The 18,476-nt window shown below is 44.7% G+C and overlaps 1 protein-coding gene across 3 annotated transcripts in view; it reads left to right on the top strand.

Moving 5' to 3' along the window:
• LOC120909973 (guanine nucleotide-binding protein subunit alpha-11) overlaps nt 1-18,476 on the top strand; it is a 142,303-nt gene that overhangs the window by 58,598 nt on the left and 65,229 nt on the right. For all 3 annotated transcript variants that reach the window (XM_040321780.1, XM_040321788.1, XM_040321798.1), the window contains exon 2: nt 3,812-3,996. In XM_040321780.1, the coding sequence (XP_040177714.1) occupies nt 3,812-3,996 (185 nt within the window). The remainder of the gene's footprint in view (nt 1-3,811; nt 3,997-18,476) is intronic.

Below are 18,476 nucleotides of genomic sequence, written 5' to 3'. Positions count from 1 at the left end.
CCCGAATTGGTACATTTAAATTCTATTCAGGAGCCCAGAGCATGGGCAAAATATGGAATAAAAAAATATCACAAGTAATATGTGAGGGTAAAATATCCACATTTGTAGATATGAGAGAAAAATGGAATGTGCCAGAGAACTATTTTTTTAGACATAAGCAGTTGGTCCATGCCTTGGCAGCCCAATTTTCTGGTGGCATCCCGCAGCTGGTGGAGACAGGCTTGGAGCAGCTGGTAAGAAAGAGAAGGGAAAGGGGATGGATCTCAGCTTTTTACACCCATTTGGCAAAAACAGAACTATCAGATATGAATAAACTAGGTGAATGTTGGTTGAGAGATGTTCCAAAACTGTCACCAGAAAATTGGGGGAAGATATACAAATTCCCATTTCAGATTTTAGTCTCACTTCGGGACAAGTGAATCCAATTTAAAATAACACATAGGAGCTACTATACACCGTATAAACTGTCCAAAATATTTCCATCAAATCCCCAAAATTGTTGGAGATGCGCAGGTATTCCAGGAAACTTTATACCTATTTTCTGGACCTGCCCAAAGATAAGGTGGTTTTGGAAAGAGGTCTTGAGAGTAATCAATGAAGTGACGCTAGTTCAACTGGACCTGGAGGCAGGGATCTGCCTGTTAGGACTAGTGGAGGAAAATGCGGCCCCTATAGAAAGAAGAATACAGGTGGGTTTGCTGCTTTTTTACGCAAGAAAGGCCATAGTGCTAAATTAGAAAAAAGTGGAAACCCCCTCGGTGGCGCAATGGAAAAACTTGATAAATAATAACTTGTCATTGTATAAAGAGACCTATAATAGAGGAAATGGGGACAAGTATAAGAAAATATGGGCAAACTGGACAGAGAATATGACAATGGCTTCAGGGTAGAGGGGCATGGAGGTGGGATGGAACTACATCAATGGAAGAAAGGGATAAGAAAGAGGTTAAATGAAACAAGAATGTTGGTATTAATGTGTTTTTTTATGGAAAATGGAATGTAATGGAATATTTGTATTAATGTGATTTTATATGAAATGTGGAATGTATATTGTGTATGAGAAAGAGAAAGGATAAATAAAGAGATTTGGGAAAATAGAAGTGAATGGAGCCGTCTTAATGTACACTACTGAAGTCGCTCCAACTTCAGAAAAGGTTCCTGTACTACTTCAAGCCGACTTCTAGGCAACTTGTACCCATTGATTTCAATGAAAGTTGCCTCCAAAGTCGGATCACAGTCTTTTTTTTTTTTTTATCTGTAAATTCATTTTATTGATTTTTTTCCAGACAGAACAATAAATATACATAAAATCAACATACAGACTAACAACATAGTGGTCTCAATAGGTACCTCTTATGCCATAAAGAAAAAAAAGAAAAAAGGAGAAGGCTTCGTCTGTCACTAGTGCTACAGGGTTACTCACTTCAAACTTGCCCCATGTCTAATTTTCCCTTTAAGATTTAGTTTCCCTGGGGGGGGGGGGGATCACAGTCTTAACAGAAGCAACAATACAGGAAAATAAAATAGTTACTCAGGCAAACCCCTCCCTCCCACAGAGCTGATTATTCTGTGATTGGCCACAGCCAAAGTCGCCTGTCCTTTAGGCTGGATTCACACCTGAGCGTCGGTCATTTTTTCCAGCGTTTTTTTCCGGCGTTTTGTTACGCGTATTCATGCTTATTTGCGCGTTTGCATACAGCGTCGTCCGACGTTTTTGTACTTCGACGTTTTTTATTTTAGCCAATAGGATAAATTATCATCTTTTCATCACTTGTTGCTATGTTGGTAGATTTTTTTTTATCTTCTGCCTGGGTGAAATGTTCTATTAATTAAAATGACAAAATGCCCGTAGCAAACGCTCGTTGTCGCACTAGTCGCTTGAATCGAGCGTTTCCATTACTTTCTATGGGAAATGGAAATGCTCAAAAACTACCAAACCGCCCGATACACGCAACAAAAAAAGGGTCCGGAACTTGTTTGAGCTTCAGGCATTCGGCGTCAGGCGTTTTGGAGTGGAGATGTGAACCATCTCCATAGGGAATAATGTATTTTTTCCCCTCTATTGTTTTTGAGCGTCGCGCTTCAGGCGACAAAACGCTCAGATGTGAATGCAGCCTAAGTCATGTTGTAAGTTGCTCCAAGTCGCGCTGAAGTCGCCTTGCAAAGCCGCGCTGTAACCCGGGTTGCCCCTGTGTGAACCGGCACTTAGAATTACCACACTACAATATAATAAATGTTGCTTTTATTTTTAATACCCATTTAAATTATGTTGTAAAGTAATTGATCAATGGCTTATAAAACCTGTATTTTGCAACTGAGTGTCTTAAATGTTTTTGGCCAATTTATCGCAAATAAAATGTATCCGCAGTAAATATTGTAGAAGCTGGTGATTATAATATGCATATATATATATATAATATATAATAAAACCTATTGTAATCGGATGGATGTGTCTTGCATTAGATCTTATGCGACCCTTGAAAAGTTAGCCTGTTTGATTTCACCCTGTGTAGGGTGCGCCTACATCTGGCAAGCTCTGATCTCCAGTGATTGCATGAGAAGTCCTCACTTATAGCCCCTGGCAGTATTTACTCCTTGTTTGCAGTAACCGTGTAGCCTCAAACCATTCTCTGTTTACATTTAGCCTGTCTGTGTGCTGAATTGGGACCATCAACAGTCGGTGTTAATGGGGGAATCCCTCCTGTGGAACCATTGTGTCCCCCGGGAGAACACATTGATCATTGCTAGCAGCTATACCAGCTGCTAGCAATAATCGCATGTAAAATCTGACAGACTGGTTCAACCCAAGTTGATTAATCGATCAACGTGGGTACATTTAGCCTGCCAATACAGGCTATGGCTTAGGTTTACCTAAAACAAGCAAACAAACAATCTTCCTCCCCAGAGACTATCCATACCCTCTAACACCCCGCGCACCAAGCCCTCTTTCCCGCTGCCATAATATCCTGGTAAAGCAGGGAATAATGGAACTAAGGGGCTGTGAGGCCTCGTACACACGACAGGACATGTCTGATGAAAACGGTCCGTGGACATGTCCGCTGGCGGATTTTGGTCTGATGGCTTGTGTACCACCATCAGACCAAATTTCCCACGGACAGCGAACGCGGTGACGTGGCTGCGCCGTCGCCGTGACGATGACACGGCGACGTGCGCGACCCTGGAAGGTCAATGCTTCCGCGCATGCGTCTAATCACTTCGACACATGCGAGGGCTTTCGGCCGAGCGGACATGTCCGGTGAGTCTGTACAGACGACCGAACATGTCCATCGGACAGGCTTCCAGCGGACATGTTTCTTAGCATGCTAAGAGACATTTGACCGCTGGAAACCTGTCTGATCCGCCGGAAAATTGTCCGGTCGGCCGTACAGACAACTGAGCATGTCCGCGGAAACTGGTCCGCAGACCAGTTTCAGCAGACATGTTCGGTCGTGTGTACGAGGCCTTACAGGTACTCATCAAGTATGCCTGCCCTTTCTGCTCCCTTCATAGAAGCTTTTAATACATTTTCAATGAATGAAACAGAATCTGTGAATGGATTACAGGCGGACAATTGTGTTTCTTTCATAGAAAGAACTTTCTTCCCCTTCCCTACACTACAACACAACAGGTGCCATATTAGGTTTACTGAGTTTATAATTAAACAGGTGAATATTTAAACTGTATACTGTATAGTGTTCGTTCTTTTATTTTTGTTATGAATGTCTTCTGTATGCAGTTGTATCTTATTTTAAGTCTATTATATGCTTAAATCTGAGAAAATGTTGATGATTTTTTTTTTTCCCTTCTCTAGGTACAGGAGAAAGTGGGAAGAGCACATTCATTAAACAGATGCGAATAATCCATGGTACTGGCTATTCAGAAGAAGACAAAAAGGGCTTTACCAAGCTTGTTTTTCAGAATATCTTTACTGCAATGCAATCTATGATCCGTGCCATGGAAACATTAAAAATTCTTTACAAATATGAGCAGAACAAGGTAAGATATTTTATGCGTATACATATTTTTGGGTACGGTGGACAAATTGAAGTTGTAAAGCCTTAACCACTTAAAGTGGAGGTTCCACCTGAAAAAAAATGTTTCCACCAGAAATCTAAAAAAATGGGAAAAAAAAAAAAAAGTTTACTTACCCTAAATAGCTGTTGCTATGCGGAAGTGCCGAATCTGCCTCTTCATCCTCCGCGGCGGATTCTCTTCCTCCTCCTACACTGGGTGTCTTCTTGTGAATGGGGCGCGCTGCATTCTGGGAACTGTGTGTGTCCCAGAAAGCAGCCGACCCATTCACAAAGCGCCGCGCTGCTCGCGCATGCATAATAGGAATCTGTTTCCCTTACTATGGATGGCGGTGCTTGGAGATGCCAGGATCGAGGATCGGCCTCGGCGGGGGCCGACATCGCTGGCGGCTAGGACAGGTAAGTGTCCTTATTAAAAGTCAGCAGCTACAGTGTTAGTAGCTGCTGACTTTATATTTTTTTTTTTAATGGAACCTCCGCTTTAAGGACCGCCTAACGCCGATATACGTCAGCAGAATGGCATGGCTGGGCACAGGCACGTACAGATACGTCGCCTTTAAGAGCCCAGCCATGGGTCGCACGCGCCGCTGGCCCGTAGCTCCATGGCTGCAGGACCCGCGGACCCGATCGCCGCCGGTGTCCCACAATCGGTCTCAGGAGCTGAAGAACGGGGAGAGGTGTGTGTAAACACACCTTCCCCGTTCTTCACAGTGGCAGTGTCATTAATCGTCTGTTCCCTGGTATAGGGAAAGACAATCAATGACGTCACACGTCCAGCCCCGCCCCCCTACAGTTAGAAACACATATGAGGTCACACTTAACCCCTACAGCGCCCCCTAGTGGTTAACTCCTAAACTGCAATTGTCATTTTCACAGTAAACGGTGCATGTTTATAGCACTTTTTGCTGTGAAAATGACAATGGTTCCAAAAATGTGTCAAAATTGTCCGATGTGTCCGCCATAATGTCGCAGTCATGATCGCCGCCATCAGTAGTAAAAAAAAATGATTAATAAAAATGCCATAAAACTATCCCCTATTTTGTTTTTGTTTTTTTTTACCACAAATAGGTAGTTTTTTTATATGTTTTTTGGGGATATTTATTATAACAAAAAGTAAAAAATATTGAATTTTTTTCAAATTTGTCAAAATTGTTGGAGATGTTTGTTTACACATACCTCTCCCCGTTCTTCCTCTCCGTGACACGATCGCGGGACACCGGCGGCGATCAGGTCCGCTGTTCCCGCGGGCACAGTCACCGAGAAGAGGACCGGGTCGCGAGCTCGCTCCACAGCTGGGCTCTTAAAGGGCACATACATGTACGCCCTTGTGCCCAGCCGTGCCATTTTGTTGACGTATATCGTCGTGTGGCGGTCCTCAAGTGGTTAAAGGCTGTGTGTTGAGTTATTTTTAGGGGACAGCAAATGTACACTGTTATACAAGCTTTACTATCGCTACTTTACATTGTAGCAAAGTGTCATTTCTTCAGTGTTGTCACATGAAAATATATAATTTATTTACAAAAATATGAGGGGTGTACTCACTTTTGTGAAATACTGTATATAGAAAAAACAGGAAAAGAGAAACATAGTTTAACACTGATCACTGTATTAGCGTCACTGGTTCCCACAGAGTGTCAGATTGTCCACCACATTAATGCAGTCCCGCTATAAGTATAAAGATCTAATAAAATATTAACAAAAATGTGAGGGGTGTACACACTTTTGTGAGATATTGTATATAAGTATTCACAGCCTTTGCCATGGCACTCAAAATTAAGCCCAGTTGCATCCTGTTTCCACTGATCACTGCCGGTTTCCCTTACTATGGATGGCGGCGCCTGGAGCTGCCAGGATCTAGGATCGGCCTCGGCGGGGGCCAACATCGCTGGAGGCTAGGACAGGTAAGTGTCCTTATTAAAAGTCAGCAGCTACAGTGTTAGTAGCTGCTGACTTTAAATTTTTTTTTTTTTTTTTGGAATGGAACCTCCGCTTTAATTGGAGTTCATCTGTGGTAAATTCAGTTGATTGGACATGATTTGGAAAGGCACACACCTGTCTATATAAGGTCCCACAGTTACCAGTGCATGTCAGAGGACAAACCAATGAATTGTCTGTAGACCTCCTAGACAGGATTATATTGAGGCACAGATCTAGGGAAGGGCACAGAAAAGTTTCTGCAGCATTGAAGGTCCCAATGAGCACAGTGGCCTCCATCTGTAAATGGAAGAAGTTTGAAACCTCCAGGACTCTTCCTAGAGCAGGCTGTCAGGCCAAACTGTTAACAGGGGAGAAGGGCCTTAAAGAGGAAGTAAACTTCCTCTGCTGCCCTTTACCTATAGGTAAGCCTATATTAAATCTTACCTATAGGTAGTGAGATATTTTCATTACATGTAGCCAGTGACATCACTGGCGCATGCGCTTTAAAGGAACGACCATGGGTGCTGTTCCTTCTGAGCCCTGTGCCGTAAACGGTGGCTCCCGTGCGCATGCGCAGGAGTGATGTCATCATGGCTCTGGCCAGTCATAGCGCCGGAGCCCACAAACCCAGAAGATACTCTGGGTAAAATGTCAGCAGTGTGTTGTTCTAAGGTACCATAAGTATTTCATAATGAGCTAGTATGCAATGCATACTAGCTCATTATGCCTTTTGTCTTACAGGGTTCTCTCCCCCCCCCCCCCGAGTTTACAACCTCTCTAATCTGGGAGGTGAACCCGATGGTCACTCTGACAGAGCTCCAGATTTTCTCTGTGGAGAGAGGAGAACCTTTTAGAAGAACAACAATCTCTGCAGCACTCCATTAATCAGGCTTGTATAGTAGAGTGGCCAGACAAAAGCCACTCCTCAGTAAAAGGCACATCACAGCCGGCCTGGAGTTTGCCAAAAGGCACCTGAAGGACTCGGACCGTGAGAAACAAAAAATCTCTGGTCTGATGAAACAAAGATTTGAACTCTTTGGTCTAAATGTTAAAGCGGGGGTTCACCCTATCGACGGGAAATTTTTTTTTTTTTTTTATTTTACCTTAAAATCAGGCATTGTAGCGCGAGCTACAGTATGCCTGTCACGAATTTTTTACCGCCGTACTCACCTTGTAGTCGTCCATCGAAGATTCCGGGGAATGGGCGTGCCTATGGAGACGGAGGATGATTGACGGCCGGCCCTGGCGCGTCACGCTTCTCCGGAAATAGCCGAAATAGGCTCGGTCTTCACGACGCGTGCGCATAGCCTGTGCGCAGGCGCCGTGAAGAGCCGAGACCTACTCCGGCTGTCTTCGGGGAGAGTGACGTGCCAGGGCCGGCCGTCAATCATCCTCCCTCTCCATAGGCACGCCCATTCCCCGCGGGAGCCGGAATCTACGATGGACGACTACAAGGTGAGTACGGGGTTAAAAAAATCGGGACAGGCATACTGTAGCTCGCGCTACAATGCCTGTCTCGATGGTAAAATGTGTCGGGGGGGGGGGGTGAACTACCGCTTTAAGCGTCATGTCTGGAGGAAACCAGGCACCGCTCATCACCTGGCTAATACCACCCCTAGAGTGAAGCATGGTGGTGGCAGAATCATGCTGTGGCAATGCTTTTCAGCAGAAGGAACTGGGAGACAAGTCAGGATCGAGGGAAAGATGAATGCAGCAATGCACAGAGACATCCTGTTGAAAACCTGCTCCATAGCACTCTGGACCTCAGACTGGAGCAAAGGTTTGTCTTCCAACAGGACAACGACTCTAGGCACACAGCCAACATAACAAAGCAGTGGCTATGGGACAACTCTGTGAATGTCCCTAAGTGGCCCAGCCAGAGCCCAGACTTAAACCTGACTGGAGAGATCTGAAAATGGCTGTGCACCGACGCTCCCCATCCAACCTTATGGAGCTTGAGAGGTCCTGCAAAGAAGAATGTGAGAAACTGCCCAAAAATGGGTGTGCTAAGCTTGTAGCATCATACTCAAAAATACTTGAGGCTGTAATTGGTGCCAAAGGTGCTTCAACAAAGTATTGAGCAAAGGCTGTGAATACTCATGTACATGTGATTTTTATTTATTTTTTCTAATAAATTTAATTTGCAAAGATTTCAAACGGTGCCATTGTGAGGTATTGTTTGTAGAATTTTGAGGAAAATAATGAATTTAATTTATTTTGGAATAAGGCTGTAACATAACATAAAATGTGAAAAAAGTGAAGCGATGTGAATACTTTCCGAATGTACTGAAGTTGAAGTAAGTAGTATGAAGTAATGTCTTTTAGAATTCTGTATGTCATGTACTTGCCACCTGTTGTGTACAGCACAGAGAATGGATGCTTAGGATAATGTAACATGCAACACAGCTAGAATGGGCATGCTTTTTGTCAAGATCATAGAATATATGGTGCTCCCTATCTGTAGCAAACATCCTTCTCAACTGTTTTACGAGAGGTTGTGGCTGGTAATGACAAGACATTAGACATCACTATTAAAAGTAGAATTATCCGTGTTAATTTGTAAGATTGGCTTCCACCCAAGGGGACAAAATCTGATTCCTGTGCACAGGCACGTCATGTGAATTAATGAAACCTTTCTTCTGATCTGATGTACTTAGGCTTTTAGAGAGGGGTATAGCAGAAAGTTTATTTTATTTATTATTACAGGTACTTGTATAGCACCGTCAACTTACGGAGCGCTTTACATATATGATAAACCAGGGCTAGACAAATCCCGGTCGCCAGGTCGCCATGGCGATTAAAAAATAAGACAACAGTAAAGTTATCCCCATTTTTTTTTTAATATTATGAAAGATAATGTTACGCCGAGTAAATTCATACCCAACATGTCACGCTTCAAAATTGCGTCCGCTCGTGGAATGCCGACAAACTTTTACCCTTTAAAATCTTCATAGGCGACGTTTTAAAAAATCTACAGGTTGCATGTTTTGAGTTACAGAGGAGGTCTAGGGCTAGAACTATTGCTCTCGCTCTACCAATCGCGGTGATACCTCACATGTGTGGTTTGAACACCGTTTACATACGCGGGCGCTGCTCACGTATGTGTTCGCTTCTGCACGCAAGCTCGTCGGGACGGGGTGCGTTTTCTGGCTCCTAACTTTTTTAGCTGGCTCCTAGATTCCAAGCAAATTTGTGATAAACATTCACACCAGTCCCTGCCCTCATGGAGCTTACAATCTAATGTCCCTAACACTCATACATATACATACTAGTGTCAATTTTTAGACAGAAGACAATTAACCTACCATTATGTCTTTGGAGTGTGGAAGAAAACCGGAGTACTTGGAGGAAACCCACTCAATCACAGGGAGAACGTGCAAACTCCAGGTTCTTACAACCAGTCCAATAGTGTATGGCTCCAACTGTAACTGTACCTGCCACTGCTGCTTTGCACTCTAGTTCTGGGTTCCTACCAACACCAGACCTCCTCCCTAGCCTGCCAGTGATGCTGTATCCTGCTCTCGCAGTGATGGTAAAAAATAAATAAAACCAGTATGACTCCACAGCAACCAGTTACATGGTCTAAGCCTGGCCATACATCTGGAACGGGCCCTGCAGGCAAACTTTTTTGTTACAATTCACCTGCATGCCTGCATAATGGTGGAGTGGGCAAAACCTTGGTTATGACTAGATCACTCTGAACATGTTAATGGAGATTCCTCATCTTGGTTATTTTCCCTGATATAGCAGATTCCCACAAAGGCGGATCTGTCAGCTGCGTCCGCCCGCTCATCGGTAGATCTCTTCGTTGGTCTCCGCTGAGCCGGCGGATGACAGGTCCCTCTCTGCTCACTGAGCGGGGAGGGGCTTGTCAATTGCCGCTGCTTGTCTATAGAGAAATCGGACAAAAACGGACAGCATGTCTGTTTTCATCAGATCTCACCCGATCTGATCCGCCAGGATGGATGGCGACGTATCGCCATACGTCTGATTTTAGCGGATCGGATGTCAGCGGACATGGTCACCGCTGACATCCAATGCTCCATAGACTTGCATGGAGTGCCCATTCAGGTTCTTTCGAAAAAACTGACAGTGTGAAAGGGGCCTAATACAGATGCCCAAGGATGAACACATTTGCAGAAGTACTGCTGGCAATTAATAAGAGTAACTCCTCCATTACCAAGTCAATACAGTGCCTTAAAGAGTAAAAAAAGTTAAAACGTTATTTTCTTTTTGAAAAGAGTAAGGGAAGGTTATATCCTGTCAGTGTGTTGTGTTGTGTGTTTTTTGCCATATGTGTCCAATAGAGGATATTTTCACTCGCTCCCATAGGAAGTTTGAGGAAGTCCTGGTGTGTCACCATTGGAAGATTTCCCTTCTATTACTGTTCTGATGTCAACTCAGAATATGGGATTTTCTTTTAGATTTACTTTCACTTTCAATGGCTAACCAGGACAGAGAGAGAGTAAATCTCCATCACAGGGGCACAGACAGCAATAAAAACCTGTAGGGGGTCTAATCCCTCTTGACTCTATCCAAAACTAAACTTCAGTAAGTTTTAAAAGGACGTTGCCTTGATGAAGCATGATATACAGGAAAGAAGAGACTGTGCATCTGTACTAGAAGACAGAAAGGTGGAGATATTTTAGAGTATAATGCTATATCCTATAGACCAGATGTGACTGCTACAATCAAAAACAATAATACATGATGATAATATAAGAATGGATGTAGTAATCTTCGATTCCTTGGCATTCTTTAACCACTTCAGTCCTGGAAGGTTTACCCCCTTTGTAACCAGGCCATTTTGTGCGATATGGCACTGCATGACATTTTGTGCGATCGTGCGATGCTGTACCCAAAGAGAATGTAGGTTCTTTTTCAAATAGTTTTTCTTTTTGGTGGTATTTGATCACCTCTGCGGTTTGTCCTTGACATGTCCCCACTGCACAGCCATTTCTTAGGAAGCTCAATGTACTGCTACTTCTCCTCCCCTAGCTCTTATGCAGCTTAGAACCGATTGAATGTGATCAAAGGCAAGGGAACGAAGGTATTTATAATGTATTTTTATATCTATGCAAAAATATTTCTATTTTAAACTGAATGGGTTGTTTTACAAGGTGATCGTTTACAATCACTTTAATGTAGGAGGACTATGGAGGGGGCAGAGGAATACCACCCTTCAGCAGTAAGTACATTTGGGAACTTAAAGCTTACCTCCTACATAGGCCATAGAGCTTAAAGCCAGAAATTGAAAAAAGCCCTCTGATGGACTCCTCTGTGTGAAGGTGCACCCCACTCCAAGTGTGGGGGGCCTATTTGTACATCCAGGTTGGTCTTTGGTTAGTTTTGAGGGTTCAGGTCATTCTCCTGTAGCTCACAGGCTAAATATTTGTTTTTGGCATCTCCTTCAGCTGCCCCTTACCACTTTTCTGACCCTTATGTCCACCCTAGCATGATTTGTTGGCACAAATTGTAGAACGCTCAGATGAGTTTCCCTTTAAGAGGTTCAGGTTTCTGGATTCTTGCAGTACAAACACTTCTAAATGGTGTTACACCTGCAATCTTCAACTGAATCAGTCTTCACAAGTTTCTAGTGTTGGTAGCTGTGGGTTAACCGCAGGCGAGGATGGATGTTACATAGTTGGTCCTGTTGAAAAAAGACCATCTAGTTCAACCAATAAAAAAAAGTCATCCCATATACTCTACACCAGGCCTCTAATGTGGCCTGCGACCTCCTACTCTGGGATGGAATTAAATACTGTTATTAAAGGTACATTTTATTGATAAAATTACAGTGTGTGTATGTATGGGCATATCTGTTCTGCAGTGGTTACTGGGCTGCTTTTAAACTGATCCGCATTTGCAGAGCGGTGCACCAGTGGGTTACCTGCACTGAGCTATAGACTTCTATTACCAGCAAGTTTTGTGTGCTTTCTGAAAGTGCACCACACCTACAGGATATAATAGAAGTCTATGGCAAAGTGCAGCTAACATGAAGAAAAGCCACAGGTGAACTGAGCTGCACCTGTGGTGCGGGTAAACAGCGCATCAGTGTGAAAGCAGCCTTAGGCCCCTTTCACATGGTCAGTTCGACCCAGTCGGACCCTCCATTCACCTCAAAGGAGTGGCAGATGTAAATGGACTTGTGTCCGTTTCCAAATGCCTACTTCCAATCCGATCCGTGAAAAAAAAAAAAGAATAGAGGCTCTATAGAGTAGAGTGGGCAGCGATCCACCCACTCCGCTCATTGTGGCCCACGACCGGTTACCAAGTCGCCCTCGCTCTTCAAAAGGTTGGGCACCCCTGCTCTACACAATCCTATACCCACAGTTGATGCAGAGGAAGGGGAAAAAAACAGCAAAGTGCGATCCAATTTGCTCCAGCAGGGGAAAAAATTCCTTCCTGAGACCATCTGATATTCCCTAGATCAACTTTACCTATAAATGTTAGTACTCAGTTATATTATGTACATTTAGGAAAGAATCCAGGTCTTTTTAAAGCAATCTATTGAGCTGGCCAGAACCACTTCTGGAGGGAGTCTATTCCACATTTTCACAGCTCTTACTGTGGAATAGAGTAGGGACTAAGGGCACCCCGAAGGCCAAAAAGGGAAAGGGGGGCAGGGGGACTATATCGGTACTAAGCAAGAAGAAAGTAAAATGGAAAAGTAGTGGAGATAATATATATATCAGTTTATTTAGCATGGTATCAAAAAACAAAAGACATACATAACTATAAAATACATAAAAAAACAGGCTTTACATTGCTGTTTTTTTATGTATTTTATAGTTATGTATGTCTTTTGTTTTTTGATACCATGCTAAATAAACTGATATATATATTATCTCCACTACTTTTCCATTTTACTTGTGGACATATTGCACGACCGACCATACAGGTCACCGAGATGGAATAGACCCTGAGCACAGGGTGGCGGTGAGGGGGGTCATACAATGCACACCTGGCCCTAGGACGCGCCTTTGTTCCATCAAACAAAAGCTGTACATCTACAAGCGAACCTATTGTCGATGGCACATCTGAATTTCTAACACACAATCTTATTGTGCGGCTTTTGATAACTACCTGCCGTTCGTCTCCACCTGGGTCCTAGGGCCCCTTTATCCTAACATTTTAATAATACACAGCCATAACAGGTCCACTTCCGCAGTTGCCCCCCCTGGTCGCCGCGGGAGAGTCTTCTCCGAGGTTGGCTGTTGGCTCCCTAGCGAGTGGTTGTTCTCTGTATAGAATTCTCCTGACGAAGCAACCCTGTTGCGAAACTAGTTAAGATACTGCATTGTATGACCCCCCTCTTCTCACCGACACCCTGTGCTCAGGGTCTATTCCATCTCGGTGACCTGTATGGTCGGTCGTGCAATATGTCCATTGCTTTACATTGCTGTTTTTTTATGTATTTTATAGTTATGCATGTCTTTTGTTTTTTGATACCATGCTAAATAAACTGATATATATATTATCTCCACTACTTTTCCATTTTACTTAGTACCCATATAGTCCCCCTGCCCCCCTTTCCCTTTTTGGCCTTTTGGGCCTTTGGGGTCCCCTTAGTCCTTACTCTATTCCAAATTGATTCCTAGGATGATGGTACTATTATTCTTTTTCTATTGTTTATATTAACCACTTAAGGACCGGACCATAATGCTGCCTAAAGACCCAAGGTGTTTTTACAGTTCGGGACTGCGTCGCTTTAACAGACAATTGCGCGGTCGTGCGACGTGGCTCCCAAACAAAATTGGCGTCCTTTTTTCCCCACAAATAGAGCTTTCTTTTGGTGGTATTTGATCACCTCTGCGGTTTTTATTTTTTGCGCTATAAATAAAAATAGAGCGACAATTTTGAAAAAAATTCAATATTTTTTACTTTTTGCTATAATAAATATCCCCCAAAAACATATATAAAAATTTTTTTTTCCTCAGTTTAGGCCGATACGTATTCTTCTACCTATTTTTGGTAAAAAAAATCAATCGCAATAAGCGTTTATCGATTGGTTTGCGCAAAATTTATAGCGTTTACAAAATAGGGGATAGTTTTATTGCATTTTTATTATTTTTTTTTTTTTTACTACTAATGGCGGCGATCAGCGATTTTTTTCGTGACTGCGACATTATGGCGGACACTTCGGACAATTTTGACACATTTTTGGGACCATTGTCATTTTCACAGCAAAAAATGCATTTAAATTGCATTCTTTATTGTGAAAATGACAGTTGCAGTTAGGGAGTTAACCACAGGGGGGCGCTGTAGGAGTTAGTGTTCCCTTAGTGTGTGTTTACAACTGTAGGGGGGTGTGGCTGTAGGAATGACGTCATCGATCGAGTCTCCCCTATAAAGGGGATCACTCGATCGATGCAGCGCCATAGTGAAGCACGGGGAAGCCGTGTTTACATATGGCTCTCCCCGTTCTTCAGCTCCGGGGAGCGATCGCGACGGAGCGGCTATAAACAAATAGCCGCGCCGTCGTCCCGGATCGCTCCCCGAGGGGACCCGACCGCCGCAAGTCGCGGGGGGGGGTCCCGATCGGACCCCCCACCCATGTCTAGGCAGGGACGTACAGGTACGCCAATGTGCCTGTACGTGCCATTCTGCCGACGTATATGTACATGCGGCGGTCGGGAAGGGGTTAAGAGGCTCATATTTAAATCACAGCTCTTACTGTGAAGAAACCTTTCCGTATTTGGAGATGAAATCTCTTTTCCTCCAGTTGATAAGAGTGCCCCCTTGTCCTCTGTGATGACCTTAATGCATCCTATGCATTAAGGTGAAAAAATACATTGCACTCTATGCCCCGCCCCCGTTTTACTTACCTGAGCCCCGAATCTCCGTGGGCTCCGGTAATAACTTATGAATCCATGCTATCTGTTGCTTAAAATATATTATGTTCACTCCCTTGCCCTACCCCTTTCAGGACTTATAGGTTGTTTAAAGCGGAGTGCCACCCAAAAATGGAACTTCCATTTTAATTACTGGTGACCCTCTGACATGCCACATTTGGCATGAAATTTTTGAGGGGGTACCCAATTTTGACAGGACCCCAGCTTCCACTTCCTCCCATGTGGCCGGGGAGACGGAAGGAAGTTCACCTCTCCCCCCCCCGCCTGCAATTTTCTGGGACACTACACAGGTCCCAGAAGATTGCCCGGCCATTGGCAACACGCGCCCGACTGTGAAGCCACAGATGGGCTCCCAATTACAATGCCGGTACCGCGGAGAGGAGGGGGAGAGAAGCGAGGCTTCATACGACCGCATCGCTGGACCATGTTATAGGTAAGTGTCTGTTTTATTAAAAGTCATCAGCTAGACTATTTGTAGCTGCTGACTTTTAAATGGGTGGAACTCCGCTTTAATCCATACCCAAAGCATCTTTTACCCTCTTGTTTTTGACTCAGTCCTTTTCAGCCTCCCCTTCTGTCTTTTGGTCTAGGTTAGAGGAGAGACCTACAAATGGTCTCTCTGAACCAAGAAGTCCCAGGTGCAACTGGACGGTCTCTTGGGGTAAATGGGGTACTTTTTTCTTCCCACCCCTGGGAGACTGAGTCCACTTCTGGCATTTCCAGATCTGTGGTTTCAGTCTGGTTCCCTAAAACAATAAGGCTCCTGCTATGTCAGGGAATCCATTTGTAATTTGTATTCTGACTTGGTCTTCATCACTTTGGTGTTGTAGAGCTTCATTTGGGAAGGTCTAAAACATGGGTCCTCAAACTACGGCCCTCCAGTTGTTCAGGAACTACAATTCCCACCATGCCTAGTCATGTCTGTGAATGTCAGTTTCACAATGCCTCATGGGAGGTGTAGTTCCGCAACAGCTGGAGGGCCGTAGTTTGAAGATCCCTGTTCTAAAAGCTTTCTGCGTGACAGGCTAAGCAGACTGGTCCCTTCACTGGACGATGCTGAGGGCGCTACCCTTTCGTAGAGATGAGGCATTTCCACTGGCTCTTCTCAACTGGTGGTCTCCAGACTGTAGAGTGCAGGCTCTGCACCTGGATGCCCTTCATCTTTTGCATGGCAGGCAGTGTTGTCAGTAACTGCGTTAAAGTAAACGATGTTACTTAACGCAGTTACTTTTGAGGGTAACGAGTAATCTAACTGATTACTCTTCCCCCTCATGGTAATGCTGTTCCCATTTCTTGGGCAGCGTTACTGCAATTACATCTACCGCCACTAGATGGCAGCAGAGCGGCAGCGCCGCAGACTCAGAGTGGCTTAGGCAGCCGCAGGCAGCACAGCAGTCAGCGCTGCAGCCGCGATACAAGAGAGGAGGAGAGGGAGGGGTGCGGGGTGACATCCATCCCCTCCTCACAGCCACGGGCTGTGAGCGGTGCTCCGTGTTCGGCACTTGACCTGACGCTGACGTCACACAGGCGCAACCATGTGAAGCCACCTCCCCTTCTCTCTGTTTATGTGTACAGAGGGGGAGGAGATCTTCATGTGCCGTCGCTGCGCTGATCTGAGGTACTGAATGGGGAGGGGAGGGGGTGGTTGCACTAAGGGGGGGTTTGCACTGAGGAGGGGGTTTTGCACTAAGGGGGGTTTCACTGAGGAGAGGGGGGTTTGCACTAAGGGGGGGTTTTCACTGAGGAGAGGGGGGTTTGCACTGAAGGGGGGGTGGTTTTCACTGAGAGAGGGGGGATTTGCACTAAGGGGGGTGTTTGCACTGTGGGGGTTGCACTGAGGGGTGGTTTTCACTGAGGGGAGGGGGTTTGCACTGAGGGGGGTTTTCACTGAGGGGAGGGGGTTTGCACTGAGGGGGGTTTTCACTGAGGGGGGTTGCACTAAGGGGGGGTGTTTGCACTGGGGGGGGTTTGCACTGAGGGGGGGTTTTCACAGAGGGGTGGGTTTGCACTGAGGGAGGGGGTTTGCACTGAAGGGGGGTCGTGTAACATGCAGGGGGTCCAGAGCTGTGGGGGCTGTATAATGTAAAGGGGTCCAGAGGTGCAGGGTGCTGTGTAATGTAAAGGGGTGCAGAGGGCTGTGTAGTGTAAAAGGGTCCAGAGGTGATATTAAAGAAGTTATAGAACGTATTTGCATTGTAGAATATAAAAAAAAAGTAAGTTACTTTGCTGAGTAACGAATTAATTACTTTTTCAATGTAGTAACTGAGTCACTAACGCAATTACTTTTTCGGAGAAGTAATTTGTAACTGTAACTAATTACTTTTTTAAAGTAAGATGAGCAACACTGATGGCAGGAAGCATCAATCACTGATTTTTTTATTTATTTTTTCTTCCTTGGATCATTAGCAGACAGGCCACACTTATCCCAGTGGTTGTAGGCTCTCCAGTAGGCGTGCTATTATCCTTGGCAACTGCCCCTCCCCCAGCCTTTTTCAGCGATATTGTCACAAGAGCACTTTGCTCAATACCAGTGGTTCTTTTGTTGTGGCTTAAAAACCTGCCGCTACTGTGATAAGTATAGTAGAAATCCTAAAACTGTTGTTTCCTGATCCATGGGCAAAGAGTTCACTGTTCATGACTATATCAATTGTAGTACCAAGAATGTGGTATATGTTGTAGAATGCACTTTTTGGGCACTTCAGAATGTTGCGTGCATTTCTAGGTCCCTTTGGGTCAGAATCCATGAACATTATAATGGTGCCACTTACTCTAGTGACAAGAAGTTTCCAAACATTTACATGTTGGCAATATGGATTCCTTTGTGTTTTAATGGATTGGAATGGATGTTCCTATTCAATGGCATCAATTGTTTTGCAGTGTTGAGTGCTTGTGGCCTGTCCTGTGACATTACCAACACTTGTGGGCAGTTTTACCTATACCAGCCACCTTTCTCGTAAGGCTAATATGTCTGCCAGTACTTAGAATGCCTACAGGACTGGGACAGCAACCCTTAGAGAGAGATAGTTCACGTACTGTATCAGATGACATCACAATGAAAAGGTTCGAGGCCGATACCATATATAGGAGTGGTGAGGACAAGTGGCTGGCTGGCAGGTTACCAACTGACAATGGTCAGGACTGGCTAGCAGCAGGCAGTGGGAAGTTTTTTTTTTATCCAAGTAAGGTTTAGGGCAGACAGCAATCAGTAGAACAGTTTCCAGGCAAGGAGTTAAGCAACAGTAGCAATCCAAGACAAGACAAGGTGTGACTGCAGGAGCCAGAAAGCAGAACACAATCACAAGCCCAAAGCCCTCAACAGAGAAATTGTGGATGTATAGCCATGCCAAATCATTAACCTTGAGCGATTTGCTTTGATTTGAGATGCGATTTCACATGTGAAATCGCATCTCAAATCGGCGGCAATTGTCGGCAATTACACCGTCCTAATCTGTGCGACGCCGCACCGATTTCAAAAAGTTGTTCCTGTACTACTTTTTGCTATTTCAGGCCGCGATTTACATTGACATCTGTGCAGATGTCTCTTAAATCGCGGCCGAAATCGGGACTGCCAGCGGGAGTGAAGCCATGCGAGTTCAGCTGAACTCGCACGGCTTCACTCCCGCAGCCCAGTGTGAACCAGGGCTGAAGGTGGGAGTAGCTAAACATTGGTCCT

Source organism: Rana temporaria, chromosome 1, assembly GCF_905171775.1.
Source record: "Rana temporaria chromosome 1, aRanTem1.1, whole genome shotgun sequence".
NCBI lineage: Eukaryota > Metazoa > Chordata > Amphibia > Anura > Ranidae > Rana > Rana temporaria.
Note: the sequence above shows the minus strand (reverse complement) of the source record. Positions and strands in the feature narration are given on the sequence as shown.